Below are 21,892 nucleotides of genomic sequence, written 5' to 3' on the forward strand. Positions count from 1 at the left end.
AAGAAGCTGGTGGAGGTTGTTTTGCTGCTTTTAATGATCATTCAGTGTAAGAAAGCATTAGTGGTTCATTCTTCAGCAGGGGTGAGCAATGCGCCTGCTGCTGCCTGGGTGGTGCGGGATGCTGGGGAGCAAAACCAGAACAGGGCTGTGGGTCTGACATGGCTGAAATAATTTTCCAGCCCGCTCTACCCACCCTCTGAGGGAACGCTTGGTCTCTAGCACTCATCCTGGTGGCAGCTCGGCCCTGTCTGGTGCCCTGCAGCAGGGGAAGGGTCACAACCGGTGCCTCGAGGGGCAGGAGTGTGCAGGGGTGCCCGCTGTTAATTTTCTCAGGAAAGCAATGTAAGAGCAGAAATGGAATAGAGCAAAAAAAATAAAAGATGGGAGCTGGGATGCTGAGGAGGGGACAGGCATCCACTGGTGTCCTCTTCTACTCGCCTGTTGGGGGGGAAAGAAGAGGGAGTCAGTAAGATGGCTTCAGGACCTCCCAAAGCCCAGGCTGCTTTTGCTGTGTCTCCATCACACCCTCCACCTCCCCAGCAGTGTTTTTGTGCTGTCCTGGCTCTGGGGGCTGGACCTGTGCCTCCTACAGCTTTCCCCTCCCCCAGCTCCCAGGGCTTTCCCCAACGCTCCCAGCCCCAGGACAGGACTTGGCCTCTCACCTTTCTCCGCACCCAGCTTGAGCACATCCACCCCGGAGAACATCATCTCCTCCGGCTCTGCAGTGGTAGCAGCGGCACCTGCAGAAGGAGGGCAGGATGTGGGTGCTGGACCCTGGGGCTGCTCCATTGCCCCCTCCCCTCTGAGGGCAGCAGGGCAGCGCCTGTGCCCACCCTCTGAGCCATGGGACTGGGGCAAAACCTTGACCGCACGCCTCTGCTATCACTGCAGCTAGCCAAGGAGGGCTGTGGGTTTTAGGGTGCCCTCCAGCCCTAACGTGCAGGCACCAAAGAGGGGTGGGGGATGTTCTCTACAGCTCGGGCACCCTCCTCTCCTCTCTCCCTGGCAGCTCTCCCTAATCACAAGCAAAGCCGGGCACAGCATCCATACACGCTGCTCGTTCCTCTTCTCCTTCCCCACCCAGGTGACCTACCGGAGCAGTCAAGCTTTTCCCGAGTGTCAGTGCCCTCAATCTTGGTGCCATTTTTGTAGGAGCACCAGCAGTAGCCCGTGGAGGCATTGCACTGCTTGGGCAGGTAGTCGCCGTTCTCATCGCACTGTGGGCGGAAGCGACCCGGATGGACACCCCCAAAATCAGCCTCCGCCTGGCACTTAGTTTGCACTAGGGCAATAAAAACAAAGGGGAGACACCGTGAGCCCCCCCCAGGCCCTTCTGCTGCAGCAGCCTCCGCAGGAGCCTTTTATCCAGAAGCAGCTAAATTAAATACAAAAGGAGAACAAGTCCCACCCCGGTGACCTTTCTAAAGCTCTCCAGCGAGCCAAGGACTGAGGATTTGGTGTTCTGCTCTGGCTTTTCACTTTTCACGCATTTACTCATCCACATGCCCTGTGGGCAACAGGCAGTAGTTCTGTGATGTCCTAAAGGCCACCGACCAGAGGCTCCCCCATGGAACAAAGAGGTCCATGACTGGTCAGGGGACGGAGGGTTTGGTGGCCTTTGGGGTGGCCTGTGCTGCACCTCCTGGGGGGTGGTTGCTCCCGAAGGACCAGTCCTGACCCTCCCCAGCTCAGCAGCCCCCATCCCTGGTACCTTTCTCTGCTGGGATCGCCTTCTGCTCCTCCGGCTTGGTGTTCTTGGCCATTTCAAACAGCAGCCACTTGTGCATCCAGGATTCAAAGGACTGCAACAAGGGGAACCAGCATGTTAACCCACTTGGGCCAAGGAAGGTCACAAGCACCACCATCTCCCTCGGGGTGGGAGTAACCCAAGCATGGCTCAAGCAGGACTTTGTTTTTCCAGGTGGGGACACCCCAGTTCCTCCCCAAAGCAGGGTGCTCCTGGAAGGGGGAAAGTAGGACGGCAGCAAGCACTGACCTTCCAGTCCACATCAGTCATGGTGTTCTTCAGGGTCTTCAGGTTGTCCATCAGGCTGTCCTTCAGCTCCGGGAACATCTTCCTGGGGTCTGCTTGCTGCAGAGTGATCACCACAGTGAGACAGGGCAAAGAAAAATGAGGTGGGGGTGGGGGCTGACAGTCTGCTTATATCAGCCAGATGGACATTGCAGGAGGCCAGGAGCTCCCACCAGCTCTGAGTGCCTCAAGAGACCCCAGACCCAGCCAGGAGACAGCTTGGAGCTGAAAGCAGAGGGTCCCATCATCTCCTACAGCACAGGGGGCAGCTATGGGGTGGGGGGGGTGGGGGAGCGGAGGAACTTACCAGCAGCACATGCTTCACTTGGTCCTCGGTTTTGTTGCTAGCGGGGGACATGACCTCAAGAGAAAAGGCGAAGAGGCAGCGTGAGCGCGAGGGGTGGCAGCAACCCATGAGGGCAGCAGGCAGCAGCCAGTGCCAAGCAGTGGTGAGCATCTCTTACCATGCTGTCTGCAGAGGGGGCAAGAGGCAGGACCCTCATGGACAGGGGCATGTTCACCATGGCCATCTTCATCTTGTTGACCGGCTTGGCACCTGCCAAGGAAGGAGCGGCGTGAGGGGTGCCAGGTTGGGTGGTCGAGGGGGAAACTTGTCCCCCGTCCCCGGCCACCCCACCACCACCCTGCTGATGCCCACTGGGGCTACTGACTGGCAGGCAGCTTCCTCTGCAGTGCCTCCAGCTGCAGGGTCTGGGAGGTCTTGGTCAGCTTGCTGATCTGCCCGTTCTGCTGGTAGACGAAGTAGACGGTGACAGCCTGGCCGGCGATCAGCAGGGCCACCAGGATGGAGAGTGTGGAGAGGGCGGCTTTGCTGCCCAACGCAGACCTGCAGGACATGGAGAGAGAGCTCAGCTCCAGCCACCGGCAGCGGGAGATGTCCTCATACCCTACCATCACCGTTCCCCAAAAACACCTCCTGCACCCACGTCACCCCCCACGCTGTCCCAACCCCCCCTCCCAGGGGTTGCAGCCAGACAAATGCAAATTCCCCCGTGGCGGCGTGCAGAAGTGAAATCTCAGCGTGAAGGTCATTCCTGCGCGCTGGGGGAACCGAAACCCACCGCGGGGGCGAGAGGGGGAGGGGGAGGCATGGGAGGGGTATCCAAGGAGCATGTGGGCGCACAGGGGCTGCAGACAGGGTGCTGCCGGGGGATTTGGGGGCACGGCATCGCTCTGGGCATTGCCTTTTGTGGGATGATGAAGCCACCTGAAGCCTCACTGGTCCTGGGTGCACAGAGGACATATCCCATGGGATGCCGGCCCGGACTTAACTTGTAAAATTTTGTGCAAAAAGCGAAGGTGTGGGGCACCCCGAGCGTGCAGGCAGCAGCAGGCAGGCGGGCAGGCGGCTGTCGCGGCGCTGCCATCACACTGGGATACCAAGGGAGGGCAAAGCCAAGCACCACACGGCCGCCTGCTGTCCTGCCAAGGCCTCCCCGGGCCAGATCATGTCCCCCCGGGGCAAATGGGGCGCTGATGGGGTGCAGCAGCACCCCGGGGAGCCACCACCTGCCTCCGCTGCCCGACAAGGTGGGGGCACCCATGGGTGCTGCCCGGCCGCCACTGCTGCTGTGGGCAATGTCCCGAGCAGGACTCGCTGGCCGGATGTCTGCCTGGTGACCGATGATGTCAGAGCTCCCAGGCTTCTGATTGGCTGGAAGTGTTTGGGCGGGGCCCCCCAAGGGAGTTAGGGGGCTGGTTGGGACATGGGGAGGTGGCCCCACAAAGCCAACTGAGCTCTGGGTCCGGGCTGCCTGACCCGTAGCCCTGCTCTGCCCCATAGCCATGCCATCAGCCTGCCCACCCCATAGCCATCCCCTGCCCCATAGCCATGCCATCAGCCTGCCTGCCCCATAGCCCCGTCCACCCCATGGCCACACCCGGAGCCTGCCTGCCCCATAGCCATGCTGTGCCCCGTCAACCATGCAGCCATGATTGGAACCTGTCTGCCCCACAGACGTGCCGTGCCCTCATCTACCCCGTAGCCACGCCATGTCGCCATCTGCCCCACAGACACAGCAACACCCCTCCACCCCATAGCCACCCCGTGCCCCTGCCTGCCCCACAACCATGCTCCGGCCCCTTCCACCCCATGGCCCCCTTGGCTCCGCAGTGCCCCATAGCCGCAGTGTGACCCCGCCTTCTGCCCCACAGCCACTCTGAGCCCCCTTGGTCCAACTGTATCCCCTTCCACCCCACAGCCACGCAATGCCCCCTCTGCCCCACATCCCCATCGTGCCCACTTTGCCCTCGCCCTGTCCCCACAGCACTACATCCCCATCAGTGGCACCTTCGGCTGTCCCTGACATTGAGCACGCCGCTGCCGCGGTCGGAGATGAGGTCCCGCTGCTCCTCGGCCATGGCTCCGCTCTCAGCACCCCGATGAACAATGAGCGCCCCGAGTGCCACCGCTGGAAATACCCCCCCCGGGTCCCCACCCTGCCCCACCACAACGGGGGGGTGGGGGGGGCAAAAAAAAAAAAAACATTGGCTGCCAGCACCCGCATCACCTGTTGCCAGGCAGACCTCTGCTCGGCAGGTCTCCGATGCAGAAATGATGCTGGATGTGGCCGTGAGCACGGCAGCCACGTCGTGGGACATTGCTTCCCACCCCACCGCCACGGGCAGGTCACCGCACCCAGGCTGGTGAAACCCAGTGCCATGGGTCTGGGGGCTCTGGTACCCCTGAGGGGGGAGAGCAGGAGGTGGGATGTGGGGTACAGGATGAGAGAAGTGGGATGGGGGAGGTGGGAGATGGGATACAACGGGTAGGATGCCATGGTGAGGGCTCCCCACACCAAAGGCTGAGCAGGACCCTCCATGGGGACATGCCGTCATGGTACACCCCTCCTCACTCATCTTCGCTGCCAGGGAAAAACTGCACTTCAGCCCAAACCCCCACTTGAGGGTCACTTTGGACCCCCCCTGGGTGGGGATGCTTGGCCAGCACCTCTCGGGCTGAGGAGGTCACGATTAAAGGACCACCACGGGCTTTCAAGCCCCCCCTCCCTCTTGGGACACCCCCCTTGCCCTACCTGCAGCACCTTGGGGGGGGGGGGGGGGGCTGAACCCCCAAACCTGAGAGAGGAGAACCACCCCCTCGAGGTGGGTGACCCCCAAAGCACCAGTGGGAGTGAGGCAGGGTGGGGGGCAGCGCGGGTCCCCACCCCACAGCCCCGCTAAGTGCTACGTGGGCCAGAGCCGCCCTGCACCCCCCCAAAATGACAAGTTTAAGTGATTTTACACAAGGAGCCGGGGCAGCCCCGGGGGTGACACGTCCCCAGTGCCAGTGCTGGGCCATGGGGGCCTTGCCGGGCACGCCGCATCAAGCCGGCTCCAGCGGCAGCACCCAGCACGACCGAGCGTGAAAGTGAAACTCCGAGTGTGAAATTAAAAGCAATCCGCCCGGGCGTCACCAGTTACCGGGCAAACCTCTCCACGCGCGGCCCCGGGGCCAGAAAGTGGTAAGGCTGAGGCGGGCACGGGCTCTTCCACAACTTCATCCCTTCTCCCGTGTCGTTCCTGCAGCCATCCCGCCGGCAGCGCGGGGGTAAGGAATAATCTAAAAGCGTTTTTCCAAGGAGCGGGGCAGGGTCTGCCGGCAGATGCTGTTTCTGGAGGAGAAGCAGGGGCTGGTGGGATGATGCTCTGTCTTCCCCGGGTGGGAAATCGCAGCCCCCGCACAGGGGAAGGGATTCGGCGCCAGGAGCACGGTCCCGTCCTCGGGCTCACAGGAGCCAGCCGGGAAAGCCCCCGGACACCCAGGGGTGCCCAAGGGTGTCCATCAGCCTCGCCACAGGCCACCTGCATCCCCAGCTCCTGCCCCCACCTGCATTCCTCCCCAGAGGCTATTTTAAAGGCTGATCTGCTGCTTTTTAGGTGATGCTGCATTTAGAAACCGTCCGAAGTGTTAAAAAAAAAAAAAAAAAAAAAAGAGAGAGAGAGAAAAACAAAGCACATAAAACCCGTCCATAAATTTTTTGGCTCTCCCCTCGCTCTCAGCCCACAGAGGGAATGAGGGGGAAGGGGGGTGTCTTTTCTCGCAGCCCCATCCCTCTCCGGGGCCACGCTCCGGGCGCATTCCGTGACCGCCCTCAGCCCTAAAGGAGAACTAAGGAAAGTCTGAACAGGAACTCGGTGAGCGAAACCCCCGGCGATTTCATGGACGTGGGCCCGACTCCGCAAACCGCACAGGCAGGCGATAAACCGGGGGGTGGGGGAGAGCCCCCGCGCCCCCCCCCGGGGCGGGCTGAGCCCCCAGCAGGGACTGCCAGCACCGAATCGGCCCCCGCTCTGCACAGACGTTTCCATTAACTTCAGTACTCCACCCCTCTGCACAGCGATGTGGCACCTGAGGCATTTTAAGTCTGTAAATCAATTTTCCTGGGAAGATGCAGACATTTTACTGAGCAGCTTTCAACCTGCCGCGTCCTTCTCTCTTCCGTAGCCCAAGGTTGGCACCCGGACCCAGCACGGGCTAGTCACCGCCCTGTCACCACCCCCCCCCCCCCCCCTCCCCATGAGGCTTCTTTGTATTTGTGCTGCCCATGAAAATATTGGCAAGCGCCATTACAGGAGGCTGGGGAACCAGCTGGCTTTTTGGGGGAAAAGAAGCCATCTGGAGCAAGGAGCAGTTTCAGGACTCAGACCTGCCGGTTCCCCAGCGGCCTCAACCAGAGCCGGCAGAGCAATTATTTCAGGCAGGGAGGTGGAAATAACCCTGCGGGCATCCACGTGAAGCCATTCGTAACCAGCTGAGCCTTTGCCTCGCAGCCCTCAGCCCACAGACCCTGCGCAGACCGGCGTTTGGGGAAAAAACCCACATTTCTCACTGCTGTGACACGACACCCTCGGCAGCACAGCATTGGCCCCAGGCAAACCCGAGGGGAACGAGCAAGCCGCAGGGCTCACCAGCAAACACAGACCCGATTCTGGGGACTTTGTGGGCTGGGGACGCGCTGCAGTCCCTGAGCAGCCCCGTACCCTCAACGGGATGAGCATCCCTGCCGGGGAGATGCAGGGTGGGCAGCCACACGCGTTCCCCACCCACGCAGACGGAGCCATCACCCAGTGCAGGGGCATCACAGGTAATGCAGTTCTTCGTGAATCACTCAAGAGAAGGCAGCCGGGCGGGGGCAGGAACTGGCAAGAGCCGTGAAACCTATCCACACCGCTCAGCCAGGAGAGTCTTTCCCTCCAGCCAGCCCCAGGACGGACGCCGGGCAGGACGGACACCGGGCAGCCCACTCTGCGCAGGGACCCGTCTGGCTCTCCGGTCTCTCTTCCTCATTTCTACCCTTGGGGGGGTTTCACACGCACGAGGGAAGTTGTTTCAAAGACGTCAGATCAGCTAAGAAATAAAAGTCATTTTTGGCATTAATGGTGCAGGGAGCCCAGGGAACACCCTGCCCACGGCATGGCATGGCACGGCGAGGACAGCGGGTGGCACGGGCTGGGCTACCAGCAGCTCAGCCGGGACAGACCTGCACAGCTCCTGCTCCCAAAGATGAAGGGATAATAAAGCAAATCTACCTTCCTGCACTGCACAAAGCTCCGGCCGCCTGTGCAAGCCCCAGGAAACCTCCCCGGGGGGGGATACACCTAGCAGGGCAGCAGGTTGGGGTTCATCCTGCCTGGGTTAGACCCCAAGGTGCCAGCTGGTGCTTCAGCAACCTGCTCTGCGGAGCCAAACGAGGCCAAAGCCTCCGCAAGGCTCACGGCCACCGGGTGCCAGCCAGGTCCACGCTGCCCGGAGGTCGGCCTGACCCTGCTACGTCAGGGGAACCCACCAGCCAGGTGAAAATCCGCTTCCCTTCTCCTGCCCTCGGAGCGGTACTGAGCAGACATCTTCCCATTTCCACATCTGCCCTTAAAACCAGCGGGGTGCGCCAGCCTGCGCCCGGGCAGCTGTGCCCTGCCTGGGTGGGCAGCAGAAAGGAGATGGAACCGAGCAGAAAACATCACAAACTGCACCCAGAGACAAGATGGGTCTGTTAAATTTGCGCCATTGCAAAGATCCTGCCTCAGATTTGATCACAAAATAGCTTGGGTCAGAAGGGACCTTTAAAGGTCATCTAGTCCAAGCCCCCTGCCGTAAGCAGGGACATCTTCGACTAGATCAGGTTGCTCAGAGCCCCATCCAACCTGACCTGGAGTGTTTCCAGGGATGGGGCATCAACCACCTCTCTGGGCAACCTGGGCCAAGGTTTCACCAGCCTCTTGTAAAAAAATTTACTTATATCCCGACTAAATCTACCCTCTTTGAGTTTAAAGCCATTGCCCCTTGTCCTATCACAACAGGCCCTGCTAAAAAGTCTGTCCCCATCTTTCTTTTAAGCCCTCTTCAAGTACTAAAAGGCCGCAAAGCTGCTCCATGTTCCTGCAGAGCTTTCCCCAACTGTCCCCCACGAAGTAGTCACATTAATGTCACTCAGGACAGAGCAACACCTACGAGAACAGCAACAGGTTTCACTGTATATACGAGTATTAAAAAAATACTGACTGGAGCTGTTAGTACCACACCACCGCTTCGCCTCCCGCACAGAGCATCCCGCTCCCCGGCACTCCTCCCCCCTGTCCCCCCCTCCGCTCAGCTCCACCTTGGCTGAGCCACTGCTGGTTTCGTGTTTTCAACACCTTCCCCACACAGAGTTCAAAGAACACTTCAAGTACAGGAAAACAGTGATTTGAACTGCAAATAGTGCACTTTTAAGACAGCGAGGGAAGTTTTTCTAAAGTTTTTCCATGGCCACCTATAAAATTACAAATAAAACACCGTGGCTGCGCCAAGGGAAATGCTGGCTTAGGAACATCTGTCCAGGCGGAGATTTTTTCCACAGAAAGGGGAAGTCATGTATTAAGCAACAGTTTGCAGAAAACCCAGCAGTATTTAGCCTGCTCACAAGCCCAGCTTTCTTCTCCACAGCAGGGACACCTCCAAGAGATCATGACTCACTTTGAAACCGCAAGCATCCAAGTAGTTTTCACTATGAAGACCGAGACGCACCGTGGCTTCAGATCAAGACAGCCTGGTTTCTTCTGCTGTGAAACTCATCCCCTTTCCCCGCGGAAGAGCTAGCGCTTGACAACCAAAGACCAAGCTTGACAGGAGCAACACACCCTGGATCCAACCCAGGCTGAGTAACTTTACCAGAACAGAGACTCCTTTGAGAGCGAAGCGCCTCCAACACCACCGTCAGTCAAAGCAGAAGAGGGGGGCTCAGGAGCGGGCAGGTGAAGGAATCCCTCATGAAGTGTTTTAGGAGAAAGCCCACCTGGAGGCAGTGAGGTTCTCAAGCCTCAGGTTCTGGAGGCAGACCCTGTCCAAGAGGCCAGGACATTAGAACACTGCCTTCCAGCTTCATTTTATAGCTCACACATCATGTGTAAGACTATTCATATTTGCTGTACAACTGGGCTAAGAATCCTAAGGTTTTTCAATCGATTCTGATAAATAATCATCACTTAAACTTGACCACAAGTACTCCTGGACAAACATTTTACCATCTCTAGATGAGCTCACTCACTCATTGCCAAGAGTCTCACTGAACACACAACTGCAACTGAGGAGGCAAAGCACGACAAGTTGTAGCTGCCTCCACCATAAACTCCCACCGACCGCACAGCACACTGCTGGAAGGAATTGCAGGACAGCATAACAGACCCACATCAAAATGGGCACTACACCATATGAGGGCTGACATCACCGCCACACAGGAGGAATTTTCACAATTTCATCTCTCGAGTTGTGGAAGCCACAGCTATTCTAACCATCACCTTGACACCACAAGCGTGAAGAACCCACCTCTCAAACTGTCCTTCTCAAATGCTGTATATGCCAATAAATCTTCACTCGGTCTAAAATCCTGCTACAGCCGAGGAAGCAACAGGAAGAGGATCGATTTCAAAGCCTGGAAAGCGAGGAAGAGAACACTAGCAAAAGTGGAAACGGGAATTTATTCCAGGCGACGGCAGCACATTCCGTGGAGGGCAAACATCAGTGCAGGAAGCAGTGTGTGACTAAGAAGTGAGGAGTCATTTTTCTTAAATACTTTTGGAAATATAAATGGGGAGCTGAATTCCAGTGCTTTTAGAAGCTTTTCCTGTGTATATTCAAAAGCACCTCTGCTGCAGCAGTACTGCAACAACCCCAACAGTAACACCCAAATTCCAAGCACACCTCGGTAAGAAAATACACAGTTGAGAAGAGGTTTAAAAGAGAGCTTTAATAATGAAAGGTGCAGCGTTGTTTACAGACGACGTCCACGGCGACCACCCTTTCTGCGAGTACTGTCAGAGGGGATGGGGGTGACATCCTCTGTGGGGAGAAGAAAACCCAAAACACACTGTTACCTTCCAGAGGTAGCCCAAGAAACCAACAGTCACAGCCACCCAACCCCAGCAGTCACCCCGGCACCCCACAGCTGCCCCTAGCGGACAGCCACCGCAGGAGCCACGCGCAGACAGAACAACGCTCAGTGGGAGCGAAGGTATTTGTGAACTTCCCAAGGGCTGGGTATCTCGGGATTGGAATGCTTAGAAAGCAAAAATCCCCATCTCCCATCCCAGTTAAACCAAGTAGCCACAGCATTTCCAAAGAAACGGAGGCTGCTCGATACAACTTTCAAAGCAGCCAACACAACCCCCTCTCGTGATCCCCCTACAAAGTCTGGGACTCTCCAATATTATTGAGTCAGTCTTAAACCGAGACTGACAGAGTTATTTCTAGGTGACTGCGTGGCTCCGGCGCAAACGCTGTTACATCAGAGGGGCATCAGCATCCCACTGTGCAGTTGGTGTTTATCAGCAGACAGAAACTTGGGTTTTGAAGCCTGCTCACGCCACCTCCTGGTGAATCTTCAATTTAAGAATCTGTTTAAATTAAATCATACCTACAGTGGCACCTGACAGAGGCCAAGCAGAACACCCCAAAGTCAAGCTGCCATTGGTATACATGTCTGCAGAGCTCCTATTACTCAGTAATCCCTCAAAACTGATTTTTTGAGGTAGCAAGGCTCTGCACTGATATACCATGACATACGCATTTAGCGATTGCTTTCCCCATCACTCACCAATGCGGCCGATCTTCATTCCAGATCGGGCCAGAGCTCTCAGGGCTGACTGGGCACCAGGTCCAGGAGTCTTGGTCCTGGAGGAGAGAACCAGAACTCATAATCCCTTAAATGATTCAGAAGTTGAACATTGAACACAGTTAACAAACAAATGACAATGTCAAAATCAGAGTTTCTCCACCCCAAAATGTCCAGATACCAGAACTCAACCTCCTCCTGTCCCCAGACCCACACCACTCGCCATCAGCCACCAGACAGGCGCTTCACTGTCACTCCAAGGTAACACACCTCCAAGCTGACAGCACCTCCCCATGCACTACCGGATAAAAATAAGAGCACACTCTGACTCCATCAACTGAAAATGTTCATTCAGAATGAGTTCCAGATGCTCAGCGAGAGATGACATAAGCCAGTCACCATTCTAAGTGACAAACACCCTCTGGGTCAAGTTTAAGGGCAAATTCCCAGGGTGCATCTACCTTCCCAACAGAGTCAGTGCAAAGAAGGGATGTGGTGCAGTCTGGCACGGTTCTAAGACCGGACACATCCTGTGGGAATGCCAGGGCCCAGCCCCTCCAACGTACCTATTGCCACCGGTAGCACGCAGCTTGATGTGCAGGGCCGTGATGCCCAACTCCTTGCACCTCTGGGCAACATCCTGGGCGGCCAGCATAGCCGCGTAGGGGGAAGACTCATCTCTGTCAGCCTTCACCTTCATGCCACCAGTCACACGGCAGATGGTTTCCCTACGAAATGGAAAGACAACATTCAGAAAGGAGCCCTTCCTCTTTCCTCCCCACAAAGCAGCTTGTGGATACAGACAGAACCTGTTATTTTGAATGTTACTGGATCAACAAGCTGCCATCCAGTACCTTCAGTGCAATATTCATCACAGAGAAGCACACCAAGCCATCTGGTCTATATTCACGTACGCACACCATCTTATCTTACAGCTCAGCAGAAGCTCAAGGATTTCAGTGGAACCTCCTGCCAAATCTCATTTCTGTTTTCAAAACAGAAGGAGCCAGGTACTGCCGGGAGGTGAGCAACATTCAATACTCACTTGCCAGAGAGATCAGTCACATGGACGAAAGTGTCATTGAAGGAAGCAAAGATATGGCAGACGCCGAACACGTTTTCTCCTTCAGCAACCTGAGGTCCCAAGCTGATGACCTGTTCTTCCTTCTTCTCCTTGCCCTTACGAGGTGCCATTTCTGAACAACAACAAAAAAGAAGTATGAGTGATGATGGATTTCTCAGCATTCTCTTACAGGATTTTACAAAATTCCCTACAACTGCAACCTTTTACCAAGCAAGATAAACAAGTTCCCATTGGCAAAATGCAGGTAGCAATTCTGGGGTACAAGTGGACTTCTTACAAAACCCAGGATTCCCAGCTTAGCCGTATGCTGGCAAACAGGTCACCACCCACAATGGTTCAGTGGGGTCTCTCCTGCTGCACTTCACAGCAGGAGCTACCCAAGCTGTGCTTCAAGGCAACTGATGGCCCCAGGCACCACCGCAGCACAGAGGGAGCCCCTTTCCTTGATAACCAGCAAAGCTGAGCACTGCTCTAAACCTGCAGACTTTTGAAGTTCTAGCTTGGGTTCTTCTGGGTTATTGGTCTCCTAACCACATCATCGGGACTAACCCTGGTAAGTCTTCTGCCTTTAAAGCTCACACCCAGCTACAGGACAGAGCAGATGCAGCTCTCGGCAGCGCCTGGTTAGGTGGCCGAGGACCCCGTGCATCTGCTCTGAGCACAGGAAGACAGTTCCCTATTGCCCTCTCCTGCCAAATACCAGCTATGACTGATGCCTTGCCCAAGAGAAGAGCCCAACAACTTCATTAAGGACATCAACCCCAGCACGACCTACTTTCACCCACAGGCCGTAGCCCGACTGTCCCCTCTCCACAGAGGGCGGCACAGACTGTCAAATCAAAACAACGCACCCGCTGCTCTCCGGTACCCCCCTAAAACCACACTGCACGCAGCCGCGGCCGCTCAGGGCCCAGCGGGCGGGAGAAGCCTCGCACCGCCGGGCTCGGGATGGGCCAGCTCGCCTCGGCCCACCACGGAGCCGCCGCCTTGCCCCGCCTCCCCGCTCCTCCACCAGGCCCAGCCTGGCCGCCCCCCACCCCCAGCCAGGAGCGCCGGCCCTCCCCCGGGCGCCCAGCTACGCCAGCCCCCGGCTCACCCGCGGCCTAGCGCCCCGCTCGGCCGGCCGCGCCTCCCCCGCGCCAAGCGCGCTGCCCCGCGGAGTCCCGGGCCTTCGGGGAGGCGGGCAGCGGGTGGGAAAGCAGCGACGAGGCGCGGGCGGGCGGATGGCGGCGGATGCGCCACGGCCCCGCGCTCACCTGCACGTCTCCTCCGGCGGCCGCCGCTGGAAAGGAAGTGGTCGGGGTCAGGGGGCGGAGGTCACCGCCGCTCACCCGGAAGTGGTAGCGGGAGGTGGCCGAGTGCCGCGAAGGAACCGGCGTTTCCCCGGTCGCAGAGGCAGGACTCTGCCCCGATCCCGATCCCGATCCCAATCCCGCCGCGCCGCGCCGCGCCGGCCGCCGCCGTGAAACCGTCAACGGCGCTGCCGAGGGCAAGCCGGACCGACCTCCCCAAGATGGCGCCGCCCGAGTCCCCCGAGTCCCTCCCCAAGATGGCGGCAACCGCTTGCTCAGGGTCCCTCCCCTAGATGGCGGCGGGTGCGCGGTTGGGCCTCTGTGCTCCTGACAGAACCGTGTCAGGAGAGCTTTGGAAACGCAGGCCTGAATCGGTTTAAAAAACAACTAAGGAGAACCAGTGTAATGCCAGCACGCAGCTGGCTTCCTCCCGGCCACGCAGCTGCAGTCGGCGCCTCCTGGGTTCAGCTAAAGCTGGGCTGGCCATTCATTCCCCCTCACTCTGCTGTCGGGCTGAGCACAGTGAGGTGTCATGGGGGTCTCTGCCCTGACTGCCAGGAGGTTCCAACTGATTTAAAAAAGGCTCAGGAGAATAAAGATGGGATACATCAAAGCCGTTTGGAAAAATGTTTTGGCCCTCCGGGAAGCAGAGAGCTCAGAGCCACAGGGGCCCACCCGTGGATGCCTAGGTGGGGAAGGGAGTTCAGATTTCCACCCAGGAGCTGTGTTCAGAGCTGGTCCAACCAGAGGAGAAGCAGATGGCTGCAGATGTACGAGGGAGGCTCCTTGTAACGGCCCCGCTAGTGGGATTTTGCAGTCCCAAAGCCTGAAAACACATCGTCAGGGAGCGTCCAGCACCTCTGCTCGACTGACAGCATTTGCTGCTGGCCCATGGGAATCTCCTGATCCCTCTCTCACGCCCGTCAGCTCCGCAGCTCTGGGGTGCTGCATGTTTTTAGGGCAGCGTCCACAAGTCCAGCAAGGCTGATGTCTTTCTGGGTACCTTTTCCTTTCTCTGGCCAAACATTATAGAATCATAGAATCTTTTTGGTTGGAAGAGACCTTTAAGATCTTCAAGTCCTACCATTAACTAACTTCCAAGTTACCACTAAACTATGTCCCTCAGCACCACATCTACTTGTCTTTTAAATACCTGCAGCGATGGTGACACCACCAGCCTGTTCCAATGCTTGACAACCCTTTCCGTGAAGAAACTTTTCCTCATATCCGATCTAAACCTCCCCTGTCGCAACTTGATTCCATTTCCTCTTGTCCTATTGCTTGTTATGTGGTAGAAGAGACCAACCCTCCCCCCTTGCTACAACCTCCTTTCAGGCAGCTGTCGAGAGCAATAAGGTCTCCCCTGAGCCCCCTTTTCTCCAGACTAAACAACTCCAGTTCCCTCAGCTGCTCCTCATAAGACTTGTGCTCCAGATAGAGCACATCAGCTTTGTTGCCCTTCCCTGGACATGCTCCAGCACCTCAATGTCTCTCCTGTAGTGAGGGGCCCAAAAAAGTCCCTCCCAGGTCCAATGTCTTCCTGTAGTGAGGGGCCCACCCCAGGTCCCTCCAGGATGCAAACATCTCAGCTGCCACCAGGGAGAAGAGGTTTGGTCTGTAAGGCTTCCTACTCCCCTGCACCCTTCTGTGCTGGGCTTCTTCCCCAGGAAAGATCTCTGTGCTCACAGGTGCCACCATAATGCCTGTCTTGACCCTGTGGGCCATCCTCACCCGCTCCTCTCTTCGTTAGCAGTTTGCTCCTGCATCAGGGATCTTCCTGTTTAAATATTGAAGGAGAGGCTTTTAAAATATACATTGGCGGGACTGCTGTAATTCCAGCCGGGGGCTCCAGTGACACCTGCTGTGGCCTGATTTGAAGGAAAGGTCTAGCAGCAGGCGAGAACTGCAGCGCTCAGCCTGCGTTGGGCCACGTGTGCCGTAGTGGCTGCGGCTGACCCATCTGAGAAGGAGCTGTGGGGATGGTGAAGGGTGGCACGGGCAGCCTGAGCTGGGCAGGTTGGGTTTCTCCCCAAGGAGCAGGGCAGGCTGTGACGATCCTCCACAAAGCTCACACCAGCCTGGAAGAGATGCAAGCCAGAGGCAAGGAAACGTGCAAGCCTCCACTTACGGGATACCAGGCTGAAATAACCAGATGAGCTTCTAAAAAAATCCCAACCCAACGGTTCAAAATCCAACGCGGCCCTCAGCCCCGGAGCAGCTGGGAGGAAGGCTGCTCCCAGTCCCTCCAGGCTCTGTGCAGGATGGGGCTTTCTCTACTTCCCGGGATGAATTCTTCCCTTTCTCTTTGCTTTGCACCAGTCCTGGTGTGTCTGCAAGGGAACTGCCTGCCCTGCAAAATGTCCCTGGGGCTCGAATGCCATCTCTGGCCAGGCTGTCCTAGCTGCTGAGGACAGCGCTGAGGACCTTCCCGGGCTGGGATGAGCAAGAAAGGAGGCACTGGGCAGGGACTGCAAGGATTGCATCCCCCAGCCTGGCCAGGAAGGATGCTCAGGCCGCGGTGGGGTCAGTGCCAGAGACGATGTGTATTTGCTTTGAGAAATCCCCCCGACTTAGTTCCTTATTGGGTAATTAACATTCCAGCTGCTCCTTAGTAATAGCCTCTCCAGCCCATGGGAAACCCACAGACACAGTGACGCTGCAGGCGGATTTCATAACTCAGCCAGTGACTAAACAAAAAAGGAGCCCAAGAGCCAAGGCAAATGCAAATGCTGCTCTTGACCTCTTCTCCTGCCGGACTTTGGCCCTGGTGTAAACTGGTCCTGGCTGAGAGGGGTCAGTGGGACACAACTGACCTGACCTGCAAAGCCCTCAGTTCCGGGCTTCCCACAAGCAGGAATTTTTGGATTCACTGCATCTCGTTCCCACATGCCACTGGTCCAGTGGCCTTACTGGTGGCCTCACAGGTGGCCTCAAAACAGAGACTGGAGCTGGAAGAGGCCAAAACTCTCCCCAGAGACTGAACTCTTGCCTTCTGCCTGGTGCTGAGCAGGGTCTGCGGTTGCGGCTGTCACAGGACTGGTGGGTGACAGCTCCAGGCCCCTCAAAATGGCATCTTTCCTCTTATAGCCCCAGCAAAGAGAAATTCAGGACCCTAAATGCAGTCATTCACAGGTAAAAACAGAGAAAAAAAAGCAAACTTTTCCATTCGCTTTTAAGGCCATTTTTAGTTTCAGAAAGGCAGTTTGTGCATGCACACATGTAAAATGATGTGTCAGAAACAGGCATAAGAAGATTAAAAAAGAAATCTCCAATGCTGAAGTTAAAGCACTTAAGGAATTGGCAGAGACTTCAAGAGCCAGTTTCTGGTCCTAATGAAGTCGGTGGAAGTGCTGCCATGGACTTCAAGGGGACCATAATTTGGCGGTAACTCAGTAGGGAGCTGAAAGTGTTGATTAATAAATTGGAGACAATGCGGAGGAAGCGCTGAACTTCTTTCCGACAGATGTGCTGAAGAAGAGCCTCTAAGTTAAAGCATGCAGGAAAGGAACTGGTTTCCTTTGTGTTTGCAAACAGAAGATAGAGGGGGGGGGGGGAAGCTACCTGATACTCATGTAAAATGGCAGAGCTGGTGTTAATAAATACCAGTGCTTTTCTGAGCAGCCTTCTGTTTCCAGGCAGTAGGTCATTCTTTAAAAAAAATGTATTAGCAAATGCCAGACCAAGCATTCAACAAATTCCTTTTTCTCTGAAGTAATTATTCAGTGGAAAACTTTACCACTGGAGATTGCGGATTCTGCAGATTGTCCTCGGGGTTGGATGCATGCCTTTGATTACTCATTGCTGGCTTTTTGCTCAATGATTTGTGCATGAATCTCCTCTGCTAAAACTCTTGACGGATGTTAGCATGGCCTCAGAAAGCCATTCCTGGTGCAGATACGTTTTCAGGCTGAGTTTGCAAATCCTTTAAGGCTGAAAAAAACCCCCACCTTTAATATCCTTTGCAGCAGTTCACAGTTTAAAAACTTCCTGGTTGTCCTTTTTTGTTTTCTGAGCTTTCAAGTAACTTTGGCTTAGGCAAGATATTCAGAGATCTTCAGAGAAAAGGCTTGTGAGGGAAGTGAAAAGTTTAAGGATAAGAAGTCTTTGACTTCAATGAATGCTTTGGAGTGTGCTAGAAAATTTGCAGCCATAATTGTCTGAAATTTTTTGTGTCTCCTTCCCTATGATTTCCTTTCTTCTTTTGTTTTTGTTTGTTTATCTGCCTGTTTCATTTGATTGAAATTGCTTCCTCTCCTCCCGTTAAGTCGGAAGCTCTCCCTGAGCATGCTGCCAAAGCCAAACCCAACAGACCTTCTGCCGCATCTCATCCCCACGGGCTGGGCACAAAACTTGTCCCCAGGGGCTGAACACGAAACCTGGTGGGGTCTTCTTCATGCACAGCATCCCTTCTCACGCAGGTGGTGAGACAGACCCAGGCAGCTCGTGCTGGCGCTTAACGTGGACCGGAGCACGTCTCTGCATGCCGGCAGAGCCCCCGGCAGCCTCCATGGGGAGGGCAGGGGCAGGAGGGGAGCGGCTGAGCCATTTCAGGTTCCTTTTTCCCCTCTTGGAGGAATGAAGGGAATTTTGTGTGTGCGCTTGCAAGTCCAAGGACAGCCAGCCCGTGACTCAGATGTGTACCTTGAGCTTGGGAGTCAGGGTGGAAAAGCTGAAATGATGAGATGAACCGGCGCTCTGAAATCACGCCTGGGTTCTGCGACTGGGGAGGAGGACGGGGATGACTTTGGGCTGAACTGGCTTCAGCAATCTGTCACGAAGGGTGCACGCACACTGAGAGAACGATAAAAGGACTCTCGGGGGGTATTTAAAAGATGTGTAGGTGTGGCCCTTAAGGACATGGTTCAGTGGTGGACTTGGCAGTGTTAGGTTTACGGTTGGACTCGATGATCTTAAAGGTCTTTTCCAACCTAAATGATTCTGTGATTCGGTGGGAGACAGCAGCCTGGCACCTCAGTGACACCAAAGGCACTGCCTGGGCCTTACAATCCAGGACAACCCATCGCGCTGGCCCCGGGGACAGCGGTGCGAGCAGCGACCCGGTGGGAGCATGGCTGGGTCGATCATCACACTCCCTCCCGGGGGGGAGGCATGGCAGGAGCCCTCCACCGGGAGACGACGGCAGAGCTCACGGTCATCCCCCGTGCCCCGACACCACAGCCACCGGAGGCGGCTCTCACCGCGGGGCCGGGAGCCGTGCTATAGCCGGGGGATAACCGGAGCCATACCCCGGGGAGCATAACCCGCCGGCAGCGGGGATGCCGAGCCGCCCCCCCTCCGCCCGCCGCCAGCCCTGTCTTCTCTGCAATCCCGCCCTGCCCGGCCCAGCGCGGCCCCCGGGGGCGGTGCAGCCGGGGCCGGGGCCGGGCGGCGGGGCGGTGCCTGGCCGGGGGAGGCGGCGGGCGGGACGCGCCGAGCGGGGCCGGGCCCGGCGGAGCCGAGCGGGCGGCGGCGGCCTGGCGGAGCGTTGCGGTCCCGGCCGGGGCAGGCAGGTAGGAGCCGAGCGGGGCCGAGCGGCGGCGGCGGTGCAGACAAAGGGCGGGCGGCAGCGCGGGCTCCGGGACCCGCCGAAGCCGGGTTGGGGGGAGCCGGGCCCCGCCGCCCTTCTCGTCCCCCTCCACGCCGGGGCACGACGTGATCTCTCCCCCCCCACTCCCTGCGCCGACCCTCCCCTTCCCCTCGGCAGGTTACCCGGAGCCGGGGGTCCGGCGGGGCCTGCCCCGGAGCCCACCTCGCCTGGGCTCCATCAGGCCTCGCGTCCCCCCGCCGTGGCTTCCCAGCCCGCCCTCCCTCTCTCCCTCCTCCGGTGCGCCGAACCGGGGGCTGTGGAGGAGGAGGAGGCGGCGAAGCCGTGCCGGGATGCCCTCGGCCCGGGCACCCCCCCTGGGCGGCGGGCAGGCAGGGAGGGAGGGAGGGAGGGAGGGCTGGTGGCTGCCGCCCGAAAAGTCGGGGCCGAGCTGCAGTCCGGGCGCCGAGGGCGAGGGGTGCGAGGCCTAAAGCGTCCCCACGCTGGAGGAGCGTAAGTGGCGTTAGTTAAAAATAATAAAAGATTGAAGGAGATTGGGGCAGTGCGGCCGAGAGCTGGTTTGATGGTGCACGCCTTTTGCACGGCGTGGCTTGTCCAGTCTAGCTGGAGTCCCCGTAAAGCACCTTATCACTCCCTCTGGAAGGGGTCCTAACATTTATCCAGCCACCGCTGAACTCCTGGGCCTTTCATGCATAGCTGTATTTATTTTTTTTTCCCCCAAGTCTTTTGGTTTTTTTGCCTCCATCGCCGTCCCCGTGATGCCTGGCGGTGCAGAAGCCAGCTTGGCCACCTTTTGGCATCACCTGGAAGGCTCCGCTTCCCTCCGAGGCTGGTGCTCGCTCCCAGCACTGCCATTGCATCCCAAAGCCGTGCGTGGCTCTCCCTTCCCACGGTCCCGGCTGGCTGCCACCACAGCACACCATGGGGCTGGTCTTCTACCAGCACACGCAGGGTTGGGAAGCCGGCGCCTTGCAATGCAGCTTTGTCACCGACAGCCTTGAAACAGCAGCTCTTCCTGCAGCAAAGCAGCATCTTTGTTACTTTAATCTCAAGAGTGTTTTTTACCAGGGCTGGGCTGGTGCAGATGGGGAAGCGAGCTGCCCCGTGCCTGCTCCTCTCTCCTGTGCATGGGGACCCTGGCCGAGGAAGTCGTCCTTTTCCAAATAAAACAACCAGGACGAATTCAATAGGAAATAAGTTCCTTGCTTCTGAGTGAACTTGCCGTGGGTGGAGAAGAAGGAAATTAAACAATAGAAAAAACGTGCGGGGCTTTATATGGCAGGAAAAAAAACCAACAAGCTCGCTGGCCTGTGGCGGGATGGCCGAGCATCTTCTCTTCGTCCATGTCAGCGCTTCTTTTTGGCAAGGATGGTGAAAGCAATGGTGATGCTCGAGTTTCCTGACACCCATCCACGTCTGGGGCATCCGTGCATGGGTGTGGGGAAGCCAGGACCTCCCGTGTTATCATCCTACGGGTCCCCAAGCCACCCTGCAGGGTCACCTCGCTCAGTGCTGGTGCGTGCCATGCCAGCCGCAGCCCCCAAATTCCTCCCTTCCCACTTGGAGCGCTAGCATGGGGCATGGATGCTGGCGGGAAAGCTCTGTGAAGGCTCTCCTGCTTCCTGCGCCTTTGGGAAGCTGATGGGTCAGATCTGGTCTGGTTGTGTTTGGGTGGGGATGGAAAACCCATCGCAGCCAAACAGACTTTTTATTACAGGTTGTTTTGGGTTTTTTCCCCTCTTTTTTTCTTGTGCAACGCCATCAGTACTCTAGAACAGGACACCTTTAATGTGCTGTTGGTGGTAATTTAAACAGAAGAAAAAAGATGCCTCACAGGTCGAAAACTAGGCTGGAGCAAAGGGGGAATGATTAATGCTTTTTTCAGTAGCGTGTCATGGTGAAGTATGGCATGGCCGAGCGTGTCCCTGCTGCAGAGTGTCACCGGCACCGCCTGCCCCTGTCCGCCTGCAGGCTTTGGCTTTTATAACCAGGTTTGGTTTTGGGGACATCTCTGCGTGTCTGGGCTGGGGACAGAGGGCCGTGGTCCTGCTGAGCATCCCGTCTCGGGGGGCTTCTGGCTGGGTGTTTGAGATGGAGCTGCTCTCTTGGCTCTTCGTGCTCTGGGGCACGGTCATGGAGAGCTTTGCTTAAAAGGGGTTTTGTGGAATTTTACCTCCTAGATGTACTTTATTGAGTTGTTTTTATGTTTTTGGCTGAGGTTAAAGCCTGCTAGAATGAGGCTAGACTTAAGGCAGAGAGAGAAGCAAGCTATTAAGCTCCTATATCTTGAGATTGCTTCATGGCCACGGAGGGCTGGGGTTCCCAATCCATCTCACCTATGTTTCCAGCCCTACTCTTGAAGGCACTTTAGGACCTCAGGAATGCTGTTGGCTTCCTTGTATGGTTTTGGCTGAGGTGGTGGCATTGCTTTGTACATTTATATGGTGTGCCATTGTCATGCGTGTGCCGGTGGCTTTGGAGCCTGAGACGGGGGAAGGAGTACCCAGGTGGAGGGAAAGCATGATGCTGCTTTCCTGGAGACCACCTCACAAACCTCAGGAGCTGTGATGACTCAGTCCCCAAGTGCCTACAGGAGATGGTGCCACCTGCACCCCCCCTCGACACTCGTCCCCAGGTGTGGAGGAACAGGACAGCTCTTGCACCAGGACCCCTGGAAGGGCTCGGTGAGTCATGCAACGCGGACGCGGGGAGAGGGCGGCCTGTAGCTTATGATTCATGTTATTTTCCTGCAAAAGCCACCGGCTGTAATGGCAGAGCTTGCAGAAGACAAATCAATATTGAGCCGTAAATCCCACACGTGACTGCCGG

General features: G+C 56.9%; 2 protein-coding genes across 4 annotated transcripts; both read right to left on the minus strand.

Moving 5' to 3' along the window:
* Positions 1-15: 15 nt before the first annotated feature.
* On the minus strand, positions 16-4,453 carry CD74 (CD74 molecule). 3 transcript variants are annotated; one of them, XM_082489696.1, is made up of 9 exons: positions 4,344-4,453; positions 2,704-2,879; positions 2,497-2,588; positions 2,340-2,393; positions 1,997-2,092; positions 1,712-1,802; positions 1,094-1,282; positions 663-740; positions 16-438 (listed from the first exon to the last, which is right to left on the minus strand). In XM_082489696.1, exons 1-9 carry the CDS (start codon positions 4,412-4,414, stop codon positions 431-433), a joined length of 855 nt encoding a protein of 284 aa, XP_082345822.1. In that variant the 5' UTR covers positions 4,415-4,453; the 3' UTR covers positions 16-430. The 3 variants fall into 3 exon arrangements, with proteins under 3 accessions (XP_082345822.1, XP_082345824.1, XP_082345823.1); XM_082489698.1 differs by lacking the exon at positions 1,094-1,282; XM_082489697.1 differs by lacking the exon at positions 663-740.
* Positions 4,454-10,257: 5,804 nt separating this feature from the next.
* RPS14 (ribosomal protein S14) lies at positions 10,258-13,595 on the minus strand. The gene is made up of 5 exons (XM_082490142.1): positions 13,483-13,595; positions 12,188-12,338; positions 11,709-11,870; positions 11,125-11,201; positions 10,258-10,370 (listed from the first exon to the last, which is right to left on the minus strand). Exons 2-5 carry the CDS (start codon positions 12,334-12,336, stop codon positions 10,303-10,305), a joined length of 456 nt encoding a protein of 151 aa, XP_082346268.1. The 5' UTR covers positions 12,337-12,338; positions 13,483-13,595; the 3' UTR covers positions 10,258-10,302.
* Positions 13,596-21,892: the final 8,297 nt, after the last annotated feature.

The sequence above is a fragment of the Vanellus vanellus genome (assembly GCF_965231255.1).
Source record: "Vanellus vanellus genome assembly, chromosome: 13".
Lineage (NCBI taxonomy): Eukaryota > Metazoa > Chordata > Aves > Charadriiformes > Charadriidae > Vanellus > Vanellus vanellus.

Bases quoted from the DNA above. Each gene is read 5' to 3' on its own strand.
- CD74 (XM_082489696.1), bottom strand. From the start codon at position 4,414: ATGGCCGAGGAGCAGCGGGACCTCATCTCCGACCGCGGCAGCGGCGTG. The intron at 2,394-2,496 runs GTAAGAGATGCT...TTTTCTCTTGAG, and splicing joins CCCCCTCTGCAGACAGCATG to GTCATGTCCCCCGCTAGCAA. The intron at 2,093-2,339 runs GTAAGTTCCTCC...ATCACTCTGCAG, and splicing joins AAGTGAAGCATGTGCTGCTG to CAAGCAGACCCCAGGAAGAT.
- RPS14 (XM_082490142.1), bottom strand. From the start codon at position 12,336: ATGGCACCTCGTAAGGGCAAGGAGAAGAAGGAAGAACAGGTCATCAGC. The intron at 11,871-12,187 runs GTGAGTATTGAA...TCCATTTCGTAG, and splicing joins GTGACTGATCTCTCTGGCAA to GGAAACCATCTGCCGTGTGA. The intron at 11,202-11,708 runs GTACGTTGGAGG...TCTCTCCTCCAG, and splicing joins CGTGCTACCGGTGGCAATAG to GACCAAGACTCCTGGACCTG.